An 18,252-nucleotide genomic window follows, 5' to 3' on the forward strand; every position below is an offset into this window, starting at 1 on the left:
TACAATTCCTTTATATATAAAAACCCTAAAGAATAAACCGTTAATTCTTAGTCTCCACTAAGGAACTAGGAATATCTTTCACTAATGTACCCAAGAATAGTCTTGATGGTCTCTAGATTTTTTTCCAGGTGTCTCATATGGTTTCATTACTATTACACAAACTGAGATATGTATGGCTTTCTTTACAGCCATATTACCAATCACAGAAATTATTCATATCTTACTAATCGCAGGGCAGCTGAGTAGAGCTGTAAGCATAACACCTCTATGTCTGCGCTCTCTCTGATGGGTTTTCTTACAATATAGAATTTACACTCCCTGCTTCATGATGATGGGAGGGGCACTTCATTTTCCCTTTGGTTTGGTGGGAAGAATCAGTTCTGGCCTGGAGTTTGAGGTTGGCAGAAATATACCTGCCGTAATACTTTTTGAGTAGCAATGGAATCTAAATGGCATGTATAGAACCCAAAGCTGAACCCATTTTTTTCAAGCATCCATAAAATATTCACCAATACTGACCAAAAGTAGATCATATCTAGCTCCATAATACAATCTTCAACAACTTTAAAGAACTGAAATCATACACAGTATCTGTCTGATCATAATGAAAGCAAACTAGAAACCATTAGCAGAAAGAGAACAGAAAAATCTCTAACTGCTTAGAAATTAAACAATACCCTTCTAAATAATACATAGGTTACAGAGTAAGTCTTAAAGAAAATTTTAAGTATACAAAAGACTGAAAATGAAAAAGAAAACAACATCAATATGCGCAGGATGTAGCTAAAACAATGCAGAGAGGGAAATTTATAGCAACTGAAGACATTAGAAAAGAAGAAAATTCTCAAATCAATAATCTAAGTTCTTACTTAAATCAGAAATAAAGAGCAAAATAAGCCTAAAACAAGCAAAAGGAAGGAAATAATGATAGGTATAAATGAATAAAGTCAAAATTAAGAAAAAATAGAGAAAATTAGTGAAATAAAAGGCTGACTCTTTTAAAAAACAATATTTTGTGAGAAACATCATTAAGCATTCCCACAATAGTTGAGAAATAGTTCAGGGATGCCTGGAATTTATGTGCTGTGTTTTTTATAAAATTTGCCAACCAGTTTTCTGAAAAAGTTATAAATTTATATTGTCAGGTACAATATGTAGATTGTCAATTTCACTTTACCATTCCTGACACTGGACATGAATTTTTCTAACTGACAGTGTCGTAGGAAAAAAAAAAAAAAAAGACAAAACACCAATTGATTCAAAGAACAGAATAACTTAAGCACTTTTTAAACACTTCAGTAATCACCTCTCCAGAAATAAATCCTGAACTGGTATTCCACTAAAATTGGTATGTCTATTAGTTTCCCATTTCTGTGTAACAAATTACCACAAATTTAACAACTTCAAACAGCAAGCATTTATTATTTCACAGTTTCCATGGGTCAGAATTTCAGACACAGCTTAGCTAGGTCCTCTTTTCAAGGTATCACAAAACAGCAACCAAGGTGTCCACTGGAGTTGTGGTCTCAATCTGCAGCTCGGGGTTCTCTTTCAAGGTCACTGGTTGCTATGGAATACAGTTTCTTGCAGCTATAGAACTCATAGCAGCTTGCTTCTTCAAAACCATTAGGAAAAAGTCTCTGAACTCAGGGAAGGCCTAAACCCTTTTGAAAATGAGGTTCACCTCATTAGGTCGGGCCCACCTTGGATAATCTCCCTTTTGATGAACTCAATGTCAAACTGATTACATCCAGAGAATTCCCTTACCTGTGCCATGTAACATAACCTAATCATGAGAATGACATCCATTATATTCACAGATCCCATCCACACTTGGAGGCCGAAGCAGGGGAGGAGATCATATAGGAATCTTGGAAATCATTGTAGATTCTGTCTACCATATGTCAGTTTCCTGACCAGTATGTGGTTTGATATAAAGAATCCCCGAATGCTTGTGATATTCTTTGTTTCCACCAGAGGCAGTTATCTTCCTGTCATAACATTGGGTTCTACAACTCAGGATCTAGTTTATACTCTGGAGTCCCAAAATTGTAATACATTAGAAATTAAATCATTGACTTTAAATGTCATTATATATGTAAAAGTTCTTCATAAAATGTAAAGGATAAAATAAATGTACACAGTATTTTAGTTATTTTATCAAGCCAAGGGAGGAAACTATCTAAACCTGACAAGTTTCTAGAAACAATCTGGAATCCACAAATACAAACTGTATTTTTAAAAATGAGTGCTTTCCTACCTATATATATATAAATGGATTGGTTTAAAGAAAAAGTACGATGCTAAGCCAAATAATTCTGTCAGAGAAAGACGAACACCATATGATTTCACTCATATGTGGGATTTAAGTAAGACACACACAAACAAAGGAGCAAAGGAAAAAAAGAAAGAAACAGACCAAGAAACAGACTCTTAACTGATGGTTACCAGAGAGAGGTGGGAGAGGGGATAGATAAAATAGGCAATGGGGATTAAGAAATGCACTTGTTGTGATGAGCACCGGGTGATGCATGGAAGAGGTGAATCACTAAATTGTGCACCTAAAACTAACATGACACTGTGTTAACTATACTAGAATTAAGATAAAATAAAATAGGGGCGCCTGGGTGGCTCAGTCAGTTAGGTGTCCAACTTCAGCTCAGGTCATGATCCTGCAGTTTGTGAGTTTGAGCCCCTCATCTGGCTCTGTGCTGACAGCTCAAAGCCTGGAGCCTGCTTTGGATTCTGCATCTCCCTCTGTCTCTGCCCCTCTCTGCTCATGCTCTGTCTCTCTCTGTCTCTCAGTAATAAACATTAAAAAAAGATGAAATAAAATAATAAAAATAAAGTAAATGTACAAAGGTTTTCCAGAAAAAGACACAAAATGTTTTTCTTACAAGTATAGGTATTTACAAAAATATGATAAGGGCAATAATTATCATTTAAATGTGCCAGATTTTAAAGACAGATTTATTCTCTAGAAGCTGCTTATATTAACTTCATTTTGTATTGACAGTTTTAATATGAAATAGGTTCGATTAGGAAAAAAGTCCACTCACTTCTTTCTAGCTAAGGATGTTGATTGTAAACACTAAAATTACTTTGTTTTCCCTTAAGGGGAATCCCAAAATAATCTTCGAGAAGCCAGACTGAAAATCATAAGTGATGATGTGTGCAAACTACCACACATATATGGCCATGATATAAAATCTGGAATGTTTTGTGCTGGATATCTGGAAGGAATTTATGATGCCTGCAGGGTAGGTAGAAATTATTTTGATATCATTAACTCAAAATATTTTTTATCTCTTTCAAGAAATATTCAATGTTCTTTATGTTTGTACCAATATAGATATTTTGTCAGTTCAGTAATTTCTAAATGCATATTTCACAACACAAACATTTTTGGATGTTTTATTAAGCAAAATTATATAAGCAGCATTTCTTTAAAGCTATCAAACAAACTAACCAACCAAATTAAATTTTCTTAATACCACAAGTCCAAAGGTTCATACAGCAGAGTCCCTTTTCTTAAAGGGGTCTCATCTAGAAAGGAAATCATCATGAACAATGAGCTATGATGAAATGTTTTAAATGATATAATGGAGAGCAAATATCTTTAGTGTGAAGGGAACAATTTTACAGCAAATATCAGAGAAATCACACTTAAATGAGGCCTGAAGCATAAATGGCACTTAGCAGTTATACAACAAGAAAATACTATTATTTTTCTATACATAGAAAGAGCATAGCAAAAATAATGAAGGTATGAAATTATAATTCATATTTGAGGGAATTCTAAGTAATCTGTTGGCTCTCAGCATAAGGAGAATGAGAGGGCGAGAGGCAGTTAACACTGAGTGAGAAGGTGGATTAGGCCTGGTGCCCTTTCCAGTGCCTTCCTCTGCTGTCTAATAGCTATCCTGGATGTACGTTTTCTGATGAAGGTATAAAGTATGTTTCTTCCTGTAGGTACTTGCTTTATAACATGAGATTCTTGAAAACTTCAAGGAGATGATTGTACATGATGAAATAATGGAAGTTGTTTTGATGTCAGGTGGCAGAAAGCTCTGCCCTGAGTCCCATAAATTACACATGTAAACCTCTGTCAGAAAGGAACAGGGAGTTTTGTAGCATATAGGCTGGGCAAGAGCGGAATCGGGGACATATCCAGCCTCAGTTGCTGAGAAAGAGGAGAGAGGCAGCTAGAATTCAGAGAATGCACAGAGAGGTCCAAGCCATGATGGAGAAGGGAAAGGTGGTGACAGGAGTCCAGGAGCAGACAGGATATGAGAATCTAGGCAAGTGGTGAGATTCGTGATATGCCTCGGGAAGGAGGTGGTCATAAGGAGATTTCACTAGATTGGGAAGCAGAGGTAAAATTCCTACTCCATGACTGTGCAAGTAGTAAAACAAAGCTCTAGACACAGAAAAACTGGGAAAGTTATTGAGAAAAGACTCAAGGACAGGGTCCAAGACATGAATACAGCAATTATAACTGAGGTGCGTGATGAGGGGATTAGTCTGTCTGATAAAACAGAGATCCAAGAACCCTGCTTCGAGCCAGGAGAAAACCAACACCAACTAGACTTTCTGTGTTGTGTATTTGAAATTTGCCAGTAGACCCTAGGCATTCTACACACACACACACACACACACACACACACAATAACTATGTGAAATGATAGATGTGTTAATAAAACTGATTGTGGTAATCATTTCACAAATTATATATATATATATATATGTATGTTAAATATCACATTGTACATTTTAACTATATACAATTATATTTGTCAATTATATGTCTATAAATCTGAGAAAATTAAAATGTGGAAACTGAACTTTAAAGTTTTTATAACTTTTGAAATCCATGTTTCAATTAATTGTTCTGTAATTGGTAATCAATAAATATTCTGTCTATAATAAAATATGTGCTTCATCAGAATATTTTAAGTAATAAGTTCTATATTTAGGTAATTTTATTTCTCTCTTTTATTTTCAGGGTGATTCTGGGGGACCCTTAGTTATAAAGGATTTTAAAGACACCTGGTATCTCATTGGAATCGTGAGCTGGGGAGATAACTGTGGTCAAAAGAACAAACCTGGAGTCTACACAGAAGTGGCTTATTACCGAAACTGGATCACTTCAAAAACAGGCCTCTAATTCTCTATAAAAGTTAAATATTGACAGCTTTAAGCAAGCTATACATGTATGAGAATTTAAATGTTTAGTGAATACAGTACAATGAAGTGAAATTAAATGATGTGATTTATTTTAAAATCACTTTAATCAACACATAGTCAATTTATAAGGGATTTAAATCCTTATAAATTTGTAAAGTCGTGGGTCAATTTATCCTGGCTGGAAGAATACAGCAGAGATACTCAACTCTTTACATCATGCAAATTGAAATATAAAAGAGGTGTAATGCAAATTTTTGAAAATAATCTGGATTTTTGGAACATCTTTGTCAAGGGTGTCTCCTTAAGTGAGAAACCTTTTAATCTCTTAAAGAATTCAGGGAAAGGGGCGCCTGGGTGGCGCAGTCGGTTAAGCGTCCGACTTCAGCCAGGTCACGATCTCACGGTCCGTGAGTTCCAGCCCCGCGTCGGGCTCTGGGCTGATGGCTCGGAGCCTGGAGCCTGTTTCCGATTCTGTGTCTCCCTCTCTCTCTGCCCCTCCCCCATTCATGCTCTGTCTCTCTCTGTCCCAAAAATAAATAAACGTTGAAAAAAAAAAAATTAAAAAAAAAAAAAAAGAATTCAGGGAAACGTTATATAATGTCTAATCATTTCTCCTGAGCTCACAAATACTTTTTTCTGTTTCTTTATTATTCCAAGTTTTCCAAAGAGATTTTTTTTATTTAATACATTTTCTACTTATAAACCCTTTAGAAGGATCCTCGAAAAAAGTTATATCTAGGAAACAAAATATGGTGATAAATCAGGCCAGAGATCTTCTAACCATTTTTACTATGAAACCTCCCTATTTTTGGTGATTTTTTTTAACACACACACACACACACACACACACACACAGAAAAAAAGAGAAATATCCCCACCCTTAGATATATCCAAAGAAAGCCTGATTAATAAATGAGTGCACATAATAATTAGTCACAAATGTATCTTTGTTACAAAACCTGGGGGGAAGGTGATGGTAACTTCATGAGTCATTCCAAAACAATGGCACAAAAATTTGACGTTTTCATAGATGCATTTACATGTTTGAACCTCTAGGAGGTAGTTCTTTACATTATTGTAAGGTTAAATGCCTAGAAAAATGAGAATTCCCTAATATGTTGAAGAATCAATGAGTTTGTCTTTCTACATAGAAAGAAACATTTATATCTTTGAATTGATGCAGCCAATTATCTCCTAGGGCTTGTGGCAGTAGCCTAACTATTGCAACCATGAAACACTAGTTAAAAAAAAATGAAATGTAAATTTCAAGGACCTACTGTACAGAACACATAAACAAAGTAATCTGAAAAAAAGCCCCTAAGTGTCTCATGAAGACATTAGGAGAGTCAGGCTTGGGTATTCCATGGTACAATTAAATGAAGGCTTTGTGGAAACTGACTCCCTGACAAGGTCAGCGGAATATCAGGTTTGTGGGCAGAGACTGTCATTTATTCATATAAATATAATTTATATTCTATAACTATAAGTCAAATATAAGTCCAAATATAAGCCAAACCATGGAAAAATTGAGTTACTTTATAATAATGTCTCCCATGGGCTATTGATAAGGCATGAAACTAATCCTACAATAATCTAAAAGAGACTAACAATTTATTCACACACACACACACACACACACACACAAATCCATAAACTAGACTCACAGAATTTTAAAGGTTGAAGAAGACTGTGAGTCATTCAGGCCAACACACCTATGGTTCAGATAACTGAAGACAGGAAATGTCAATGACGTGGTAAACCTGTAGGCAGTTTGTATGCCCAGTGGGCCTAGAACTGAGGTACCAATTTCACATGCCCTTTTCCTTACAAAGTCTCTTTATGATCACATATATTTATTGGAATAATCAGATCTATAAGAATTTCAGTGACTTCTATTGAATCTATTTTAAATTAGAACTCTTATTTTTCACTTAATGTTACCCATTTATGTTCCTATGTGTCTTTTTGTGGCTTGATAGCTCATTATTGCTGAATGATATACCATTGTATGGATGTACCACACAATTTGTTTATCCATTCACCTATCGAAGGACATCTCTGCTGCTTTCAAGTTTTGGCAATTATGACTAAGCTGCTATAAACATTGTGTGCAGGTTTTTGGTAAAAGAATAGATAAATCAATTCAACAGAATAGAGAGCCCAGAAGTAGAGTCATATATATATAACACCAATTGATCTTCGACAAAAGAGCAAAGGCAGTTCAGTGGAGAAAGAATAGTCTTTTCAATAAATGGTACTGGAACAACAAGACATCCACAAACCAAAAATGAATCTTGATGCAGACCTTACACCTTTCACAAAATTAACTCAAGATGTGTCATAGACCTAAATGTAAAAGTTTTAAATGATATGATTCACTTGGGCAGCTGACTGCCAATTCTCTGAACTCACTTCAAGATAAAGTTGCTTCTTCATATGTAAAAACATACATAGGCTTATACGTTAGTCAATATTATGGTAGTAGTATATAATTCTGACTTTCGATGTTAAGATTCAAGAAATGATATTAGAGTTACAAACTTTGTATTGCTAAACTGTTTTGGGCAGCATATCATTCTGGCTTAAAAACAAGCAAATGTTGTTATATCATTTTAAATTTAATAATAAATAATGGTCAGAGCATTCTACAAATAATATCACTGAATCTGTGTTAGGCCAAATCTTAGCATGAATCTTTCAACTGCTCTTACAAATTGCATTTCTTTTAAATAACTAGTTTGAGTGATTCTGAAGCAGAATTTCTCAACCTTGGCACTTTTGACGTTTTGGCCCAGTTCATTCTTTACTGTGAGGGGCTGTCCTGTGCACGGAATATTTAGCAGCTCCCCTGGCCTCTGTCAACTAGATGCCTACAACACACTCCTTCCTCCCAAATTGTGATAACCAAAAATGTCTCCACATGTTGACAAATGTCCCCAAAGGAGCAAAGTGTTCCCTGTTGAGAACTGCTGTTCTGAAGGCATTTGGTCACGTTAGAAACTAAGAGATACCTCAAAATTATGACATTGAGTATTCAAAAGTTATGGTCTCCTGATCAAACTGAACATTCACTATCATGTTTCTAAAAGAAATAGCAGAATATGTCAGTGGCTATTTCAAATACAGACTGAGCTCCCTATACACAATGTGCTTGAAGGATTTCTCTCATACCCCTGCCTAGACTATATTTGTGGAGCCCCATTAACCATTACCATAAAGACAGACTTTTATAAATACAGCCTCTTGTATAGTCTCTCTATCTTGACCACAATCCACAGTAGAAAATATATTTCACATCACAGCTCCATAAATACATAAATAAATACATATATATTAAAAATTGACACAGAAGTTTCATAAAATAGTAGTTGCCTTAGTGCAATAAAATCCAATATTTTCTATTCTATTTCAATTTTTTAAAGGGTATGAACACTTAACATTTATTTTATTTTTTTTAAATATTTGTTTATTTTTGAGAGAGCTCAAGTGGGGAAGGGGCAGAGAGAGGGGGACAGAGGATCTGAAGCAGGCTCTACCCTGACAGGCTGACAGCAGCAAGCCCCATATGGGGTTCAAATTCACAAACTGTGAGATCATGACCTGAGCCAAAGTTGGATGCTCAACCAACTGAGCCACCCAAGTGCCCAACATTTTATTTTACTTTAGTTTAAAGTTTATTTATTTTGAGAGAGACAGAGACAGCACAAATGGGGGAGGGGTAGAGAGAGAGGAGACAGAGAATCCCAAGCAGTCTCCACACTGCCAGTGCAGAGCCCAGCATGGGGCTTGAAGTCATGAAACCGTGAGATCATGACCTGAACCAAATCAAGAGTCGGACTTGCCTGACTGAGCAACCCAGGTGCCCCTCTATTTCAAATTTTTTAATGTTTACCCCACAAAGTAAGTCAATTTTAAAACCTAGCAGGCCATGACCTGCAGTGCCTATAGCACTTTCTAGAATAATAATCCACAATTATTAACATCATATTATTATTATCTCACCTACCCCCACTGGTCTTCCCACCTTCAGTTTCTCCCTACTCTGTCCATTTAGCAAATTGCAGCTCAGTTATGATGCTATTCAATAACATTATTCCCACTCACTCAAATCATCACTGATTTTCTCTTTCCCTGACAGAGTCTAAATCCATATCACCATGGATTTAGATACCTTTTACAATCTGCTAACAACCAACAGACTTTTTGTTTTGCTTGTGTTCAGTGTCCATAACTCTGAATGTTACACTTTATATCCTGAATACATTCTCCTCTCTGGTCATGCAATGTTCTCTTCGCTCTAGGAGGTCTAACCCAAATATCACCTCTACCAAGAATACTTTTATTATTACAGATAAAATTACTATCCATTCAAAAGCTTTTGGAGGTTTTTTGTTCCCCCTCTAAAGCATTTCTCATACTTTACTCTGCATTGCACTTTTAATATACATGTATTATCGCTAAAGTATAGTGCTAGTAGTTCCATAAGACTAAAGACTGATCATTCATTTTTGTATCACTCACAGTATTTAGGACATTATTCAGTATATATTATGTTTAGCGAAAGAATAAATTAACAGAGGCAAATTATGATTTCTGTGAAGGTAAGAGACCTCAATTCTCAGTTGTTAACTGCTTCCCCCATGTCACTTTCCTGTACACGGCCTTCCAACCTGCGCTGGTCCTGCTTTTATATTCCTGAATGTTCCTAAAGGCTCCCCCCTCCCTGCCTACACCAGAAGTAGTCAAAATACAATAAAGCATGCATAATTGTGGCCTTTCAGGAAGCCCTCTAAATCAAAACCTGTTCTCTATATTCCCTTAAATGAGTACATCCCAAACCCATAGGAATATTTGGAAATGAGGCTAAAAATCTCCCATTCTCTTTCATCATTTTTATTTTACCTACCAGGGACTGTCCTTTCTTCCTCTTTCTGCCATGGGCCTCACAAATCTGGGTACTTCCCATGGCCCTGTTAGATATCCATGATTATATTCTTCTGATTGAGGTCCGTCTCTGTTGAATCTGCCTAATAGGAAAGAACAGAGATAAAACTAAAACATACATACTATATACTTTTTTAAAGTTCACAGAAATAAAGGAATTTGAATTTTAAAAAATGATATTTGGTTTATTGATTTCAATTATCCATATAAGATTGCCCTTTTCTTTTCTTTTTTTTTTTTTCAACATTTATTTATTTTTGGGACAGAGAGAGACAGAGCATGAACGGGGGAGGGGCAGAGAGAGAGGGAGACACAGAATCGGAAACAGGCTCCAGGCTCTGAGCCATCAGCCCAGAGCCCGATGCGGGGCTCGAACTCCCAGACCGCGAGATCGTGACCTGGCTGAAGTCGGACGCTTAACCGACTGCGCCACCCAGGCGCCCCAAGATTGCCCTTTTCATGTCCATTAGCAATCAAGATTTAATTGATTAATTTTTTAAAACTGTTTTTGTTGTTTTCCAAGTTCAGAAGACTCCTCCACACCAGTAGTCACTAAATTAAATACAGGAAGGAAAACCCAAAATGCAACACTGAAATCCAAAAATATGCTTAATGGAAATGATTCTGGGGCTCATACATTAATGAAGGACTGAGAAACTCAGTGCAGCGAGAGTGTTAAGACCTTTGCTATATAAGTATATGCCAGGAATATCCAAGCTGGAAGAAAAATACCACACTTTAGACTCAGTAACTGAAAAATCACTTGTCTGTAACTGTGGTATTCTGAGCTAAAGTCAGAATTGCTGAGGTACAACTTTAGAGAGAAAGCTGTGTCAAAACCATCTTGCAAGATGTTTAACCTGACGATTAAAGCCAGTGGAGAGGGCAATCTAGATACAAAGCCACTTAAATGGAAACAAGAAAAGTCTGAAAGAGTAAGTTCAAAGGAAAGTTTGAAAATTCAGAACCTAATTCTTAGAAGAACTAAAGGCAAAATGAGGCAGATTTTAATAGAGTAACAGTATTGTTATTTGTAAAACTAATGGTAGAGGATTTAAAGGTATCATTTCAATTTTACTCATTGAAAGACCCAAATTGCTTGCTACATTTCTAAGGTGGGAGGTGGGTTACTACAGTAGCATCTTCAGACTATACACTTCTCAGTAGACAAAAATAGGAGTTAGCTGGCAACCTCTTCATATACTTAGGTTTTCTGCTTCAGGTTAGTATAATTGGGATATGTAGATATAAGCTAGAATGGGGTCTTAATTAATTGGCATAGGGGAGAGCTGAGGAAGAAGGGAGTGATGGGGATGAATGGGAAAATTAAAGCTGAAAGTTAGGAGATTAATATTAATAGTTACTATCACCTCAAAAGGGCCCACCAAACCTCTAGACCCTGGCACTGGCCAGTAACAACAGTCAAGAGAGTATATTCTACATAGTAGTCTTCCATATGGTTGGAAATTCAGCATTCTTAACAATGTCACACAGTTGACATACTGTTGGCACCTGATCTTGATACCCCAGAGACAATACTGGTGCTACTTTTGTATGTACATTTCCCAAGTGCTAAAAAACTGGCAGAGGAATGCAGAATGGTACAACCACTTTGGAAGAAAGTTTGGCAGTTTTCTACAAAACTAAACACATTTTTATCACATGATCTAGTAATGGTGCTCCTTGGTATTTTTACACAAGCAAATTGAAAACTTACGTCAATACAAAAACATGCACGTGGATGTTTATAGCAGCTTTATTCATAATCGCCAAAATTTGTAAGCAATCAAGGCATCCTTCAGTAGGTGAATGGATAAATAACTGTGGTACATCCAGATCATGGAATATTACTCAATGATATAAAGAAATGAGCTATCAAGCCATGTAAAGACATGGAGGAAACTTCAATGCATATTACTAAGTGAAAGGAGACAATCTGAGAAGGCTGACTACCATATATTTCCAAGTATATGACATTCTGAAAAGGTAAAACTATGGAAACAGTAAAAATACCAGTAGTTCCCAGGGATTAAAGGGAGGGATGGATGAACAGGTAGAGTATAGAGGATTTTTAGGGTAGTAAAACTATTCTGTATGATACTATAATGTTTGTCAAAACCCTCAGCATGTCAATGTTGAGAGTGAATCCAAATGTAAACTCTGGGCTTTGAGTGATAATGATGTTTTATAGTTGGCCCGCTGGTTGTAACAGATGTACTACTCTGGTTGATAAGAGTGGGGGTGGCTCTGCGTGTCAGGGGCAATGGATGTATGGGAATTCTGTATTTTCTGCTCAATTTAGCTGTAAACCTAAAATTTCTCTACATGTAAAATCAATTTTTTAAAAAAGCCATTGGAGCCTCAGAGGCCCTTGAGATGTGGTTGAATAGTATAGAGGCATACTGAGTTTTGTTTTTTTTTTAATTTTTTTTCAACGTTTATTTATTTTTGGGACAGAGAGAGATAGAGCATGAACGGGGGAGGGGCAGAGAGAGAGGGAGACACAGAATCGGAAACAGGCTCCAGGCTCTGAGCCATCAGCCCAGAGCCTGACGCGGGGCTCGAACTCACGGACCGCGAGATCGTGACCTGGCTGAAGTCCGACGCTTAACCGACTGCGCCACCCAGGCGCCCCGAGGCATACTGAGTTTTAACTCGCAACGTAGTTAGTATAAGGGAATTCTTCTTCTGGAGGTAAATTGTGTTGTTGGCAGAAAATATAAAACATATTCTTCTAACGATCAAGCTTAAACTCTTTTTGTCGAATTTTGTAGAATTAAGCAGAGAACAAAAATTAAAAGTATTTTTCTTCAATGAATAACTGAATATCATGTAGTCTAAAATTCCACAGAAACTGATGGTAACAGTGTGGAGGTCCCGCACAGGGACCCACAACCTCATGAGGGTACTGGAGACCTCCAGGGCAGTGTTACTACTGTTGGCTGGGAATATCAAAGATAAAATGCAGGTTTCAGGAACGAGACAAAGAAACAAACAACCATTCCTCAGATCACCCTAATCTGTCCTCAGTCTTAAAATAGGTGTTACAGGTTTAGACATACTAGATGATGTTATGTGGTATGCAGTGTCACTGAAAATCCCTGAATAACCTGTTGAATATTTTGCATGGGCTATAATCATCAACTAGGGTAATATCATGGTACAGAAAAGGCACTAGGTTGAGCACCTCCCTGACCGAGTTATGCAGCCCTCATAAAGTGGACTACATCTGCACTCTGGGCCTCCCAGGGCCATCTCAGAAGGCTCTGGCATTCAGTTACACTCTTATCCACAGGAATTCTCCTGCTTTCCTTTGAGAGATCATCTGCTTTAGCTGGAAACTGACAGCTAGAGGACTTCAAAATTCTCAAAATCCTCTGTTTACTTCAGCGAACGTAACACATTCAAAGAAAACGGAGGCAGTAACTATGATAGTACAAGACGTGGAAGTCCAGGCACATGGCTCCATGACACTGGTTCCCATCAAAGGAATATTTATAAATCTTAAAACCATGCTTAATGTTGAGGAAACAATATTTCTTCAAGGTATTTGATCTTTGTGGGAATGTTTCCGTGGAGAATTGGATATGAATGGAGATCCCTGAGAAAAGACAGTTTCAGTTTCAGTGATTAAAGGTAGGGTTAGTGTATAAGAGATTGGAGGAATTTCTGTCATTATCTATATGACTATCTATAAACTACACAGCTACCCTGGGGTTCCAAACTAACCTCCTCCAACATGAAGATTTGTTTTACTTTGTTTAAGTAACTAAGACATTAAAGTATGAAATGAATCACTGGGGAAACTTACATGTTTGTTACTAACCTAAACGATTCTCACATACAAAACTGTTGTGTCATTTATCTTGCTGGGATTATGTCTAGATGAAGAGATCATTTGAAGTTCCTCTCAGTGCTCTTCTTGAAACTATACTAAAAGTGGTAACAGTCTGGCTTCATCACATATGCATGATGGTGGTCCAGCACAAGCCTCTGGCTGAGCCTCCAACTCTCAAAGCCCCTCATGCTTTCCCAGGAGTCTAGACAGGCATTGAGGAGCCCCTTCTAGGATAGGAGTCATGCCCACAGCCTGGAACAGTTCTGTCTCCTTTCTCCCACTGTGTCTGATGCAATGAATATTGCCTTTGGTGCAGAAACACAAACATTACTCCTGGCTTTTCATGAAAACCATTCTAGACACAGTCTTTCCCTCATACTGCCTTTCACTGGGCCATTTTTAAAAAGAACTTAACAACATACTCTGATTATGCCATCTCCTATTTAATCCAAAATCCTTTTTAGATATCTCTAAAAAGACCAGATCAACAGATTAGACATAGGACAAAAAAATACACAGACACAAAAATACAGACTAGATTCCAAAGTGAGCTGGATAGCTTCTCCCTCTTCCATAACTATAGACTATTCCTAATCCTAGACAACTATCATAGTATTAAAAGTATTAATCATGGTATTAAATGGCTAAAAGCCTTGGAAAACAAATAAGGATGAATCAGTGGAATTGCATCAGTATCACTGAAAACAAAAACAAAAAAGAAGAACTTGAGTACATCTTCTTCTGACAGTAATTGAGAATTGTTATCTTTGTGTCAGAAGGGTGTTATATTGCACTTTCATGGTTACAAATGACCTCAAGCTCTGTTTAAGTACCTCTCTACAGTCATATATTTCATAGTTTGGTGAAAGAGTGAAACACCAATACAAAACCTGCCTATTGGTGCTCATTCGAATCAACTGGACTATTGAATAGAGGTTGAAATACTCTTAAAACAGTTGTAGGGGCATCTGGGTGGCTCAGTTGGTTAAGCCTCGGACTTCAGCTCCGGTCATAATCTCACAGTTCGTGCATCAGGCTCTGCACTGACAGTGTAAAGCCTGTTTGGATACTCTGTCTCCCTCTCTCTCTGCTGCTCCCCCCTCCTCTGCTCATGTGCTTGTGTGTTCTCTGTCTCTCAAAAATAAATAAATAAACATTTAAAATATTTGTAAAAGATTACATCACCAAATCACACATTTGCTGAATCGTGGATAGTATAACACAGAGGTAAACAATATGAAGTTCAATGGAATGTATTTGAATCCCAGCTCCACAACCCTCCAGCAGAGTGACAATGGGTCTATTATTTGAACTTCACGATGGTTACTTTTATGTGTCATCTTGACTGGGCCACAGTTCCCACATATGTGGTCAAACATTATTTTGGATGTTTCTGAGAGGTTGTTTTAGATGATGTTAATATTTTTTTCCAGGTTTAAGATATAACTGACGAATGAAGTTGTATATATTTAATGTATACAACATGATGACTTGATAATACATATACGTTGTGATATTATTAGCACATTAAGTTAACACATCCATGGGGCACCCGCATGGCTGTCAATTGAGTGTCTGACTTCAGCTCCGGTCACAATCTGATTCATGGTTCGTGAGTTCAAGCTCCGCATCAGGCTCTCTGCTGTCATCACAGATATTTCAAGTATACAATATATTTCAAGTATACAATACAGTATTAACTGTAGTCACTACTGTGTACGTCAGGTTGTCAGGGGCTTAATGGCAAGATGGTGGTTAAAGAGTAGAAACTTTCAGTTAGAAGATGAATAAGTTCCAGGATCTAAAGTGCAGCATGGTAACAATACTTAATAATACTGGATTATACTGGGGCGCCTGGGTGGCGCAGTGGGTTAAGCGTCCAACTTCAGCCAGGTCACGATCTTGCGGTCCGTGAGTTCGAGCCCCGCGTCAGGCTCTGGGCTGATGGCTCAGAGCCTGGGGCCTGTTTCCGATTCTGTGTCTCCCTCTCTCTCTGCCCCTCCCCCGTTCATGTTCTGTCTCTCTCTGTCCCAAAAATAAATAAACGTTGGAAAAAAAATAATAATACTGGATTATATACTTCAAAGTTCCTATGAAAGTAGAGCTTTAATGTTCTCATAACAACAACAAAACGGTAATTGACATGAAGGACAACATTTCTCAATATCACATTATACACATTAAACTTTCATAATATTATGTGTCAATTATATCTCAATTAACCAAGAGGAAAAATAAGTACATTACCTTGAATTTAGCACTAAACATCTAGAAAAAGAAATGGGAGCTGGAGGAGTGAAATGGCAGAGAAATAAGGGGACCCTGGGCTTTCCTTGTCCCTCAAACACAGCTGTACTGAAGTCAGATCACTTGGAACACCCAGGAAATTGATCTGTGGAGTGGCGGAAGGATCTCCACAGCTGGAGGGAGAGAGCATGGCAGATGCAAAGTGAGAAGTGAATTAGGGGAGAGAAAAATGGCAGTGCCATGGAGGGGAAGGAACACTTTCCATGGAGAGATGAAAGGGAGAGAAAGAGAGGGGTTGAGAAAGTGCAGCATCAAATTTGCACTAGAGGAAAACCTCTCTGGACCACGGACTGGGGAGCAAGAAGTACTTGCAACCTGAATGTTGCAGTTTTTTGTTTTTTGTTTCTTGGGTGTTTTGTTTTTGTTTTGTTTTTGTTTTTTGTTTGTTTGTTTTTGGCAAATAGCATTTGGAGCTCAAACTCTGAGGTTTTGGAAGTGTGCACCTTTCTCCAGAGTGGAGCTGTGGCACCTGCTCCTGAGCAGAAGGGAGCTGGCCCCATAGTGCATAGGGTGGTGTAGGAATCTCCAGGGCATATAGGGAAAGCACATTCCCCTTCCTGGAGTACTTTTGGAGTATATTGCCTCCCCAAGTACAGCAGACCCTGTAGGTGGTCTTTCATCAGCAGGGGACAGAGGTGCTCCCAGAGGGAATACAACCTTTGGTGCTTTTAGCAGTGCTACATCATAGATTCCACACACTGTGCATGCCTGAGACTTTTTTTCAGGAACGAAGAATTTCAGACATAGCATGGAGAGGCTCTATTCTGGAGGAGAGGGGTAGGATCTGTGTGGTGCCCGGTCCTTTAAGACTTGAGCTCTGAATCCCAGCCACAGGCCAAAGAATAAACACAGGAAAGTTGTGGCCCAGGGCAAGCTGACTGACTGAGCTATTCTGTGAGGGCCACCTAAACAGTGTGAAGTGTGAGATCCTCAGTCCAGGGGTTGAGAAATTGGGGTGGTGCCATTTCCCCCAACACCAACACAGTGTGACTTCAGAGAGCAGTACAGTGGCCCCCAGTAGAAGCGGGACCTGCTTATACCAAACCCTAACCCCTGTGCCTGGCAAATGGTTAATTATTGGGAGGAGACTGACCCTGAGCCAATGCAGCAGGCCCTCTTCCAGGAGAGCAGCACCACCAGCACCCCACATGGACCAAGTATACTGAAAATCAAGTGCTTCAAAGTGTTACTTACGGTTCTGGTGGAAATAGATTCAGACTTAGTTGTTTGTTTTTTTTTTTTACTTTTTTCTTTATTTTCTTTTTCTTTTGGAATCAGGCTCATAGTTTCTTGTTTGTTTTGTTTTTTATTTCCCTTTCTCTTTTTGGATCAGGATTTTTTTTATTATTATTATTTTCTTCTACTTCCTTTTTCTTTTTCTTCTTCATTTTTTCTTTGGAATCAACATTACAGTTTTTTGATTCTCTGGGGTTTTTTTGTTCCCTTTCCTTTTCTCTTTTCTTGGAATCAGGCTCCCCTCTGCCCTTTTTTCCAGGAATTATTTCAACAAACCAAAGTACACCTAAAGATCCAAACAGTCCCCACTGCAAGCAAGGAGGAGCTCTGCACAGGACTGACCAGTGTCAAAGAGCACCCAGAATGCAACATCAGAGTGCATACAGTACGTACCAGAAACACTTCCTGAAGTGCCAGACCCTGGACAGTGTATGACCTTTTTTTAACATAGCAGTACTCTCAGGTGCAGGAAACATAACAAGCTTTAAAAAAATGCAAAAGACAGAAACTTAGTAAAAATGACAAGATGTAGGAATACTCCCCAGAATAAAATGTCCATATTGTAGGAGTTCCAGAAGAAGAGGAGGAAAAAATGGCAGATGGTTCATTTGAGCAAATTATAGCTGAGAACTTCCCTAATCTGGGGAAGGAAACAGGCATTCAAGTCCAAGAGGCACAGAGAACTTCCCTCAATATCCAAAAAAAAAAAAAAAAAAAAAGTCAACACTACAACACATCAT

General features: G+C 37.8%; 2 protein-coding genes across 2 annotated transcripts in view; both read left to right on the plus strand.

The window, feature by feature from the left end:
* TMPRSS11A (transmembrane serine protease 11A) overlaps positions 1-5,512 on the plus strand; it is a 53,489-nt gene extending 47,977 nt beyond the window's left edge. Inside the window, 2 exon segments of the mRNA XM_043556617.1 lie at positions 3,118-3,260; positions 5,006-5,512. Coding sequence (XP_043412552.1) covers positions 3,118-3,260; positions 5,006-5,167 — 305 coding nt within the window. The 3' untranslated portion in view covers positions 5,168-5,512.
* Positions 5,513-10,982: 5,470 nt separating this feature from the next.
* TMPRSS11D (transmembrane serine protease 11D) overlaps positions 10,983-18,252 on the plus strand; it is a 75,961-nt gene continuing 68,691 nt past the window's right edge. Inside the window, exon 1 of the mRNA XM_043556631.1 lies at positions 10,983-11,066. Within this exon, the coding sequence (XP_043412566.1) occupies positions 10,983-11,066 (84 nt within the window). The remainder of the gene's footprint in view (positions 11,067-18,252) is intronic.

Source organism: Prionailurus bengalensis, chromosome B1 (genome assembly GCF_016509475.1).
Source record: "Prionailurus bengalensis isolate Pbe53 chromosome B1, Fcat_Pben_1.1_paternal_pri, whole genome shotgun sequence".
Classification (NCBI taxonomy): Eukaryota; Metazoa; Chordata; class Mammalia; order Carnivora; family Felidae; genus Prionailurus; species Prionailurus bengalensis.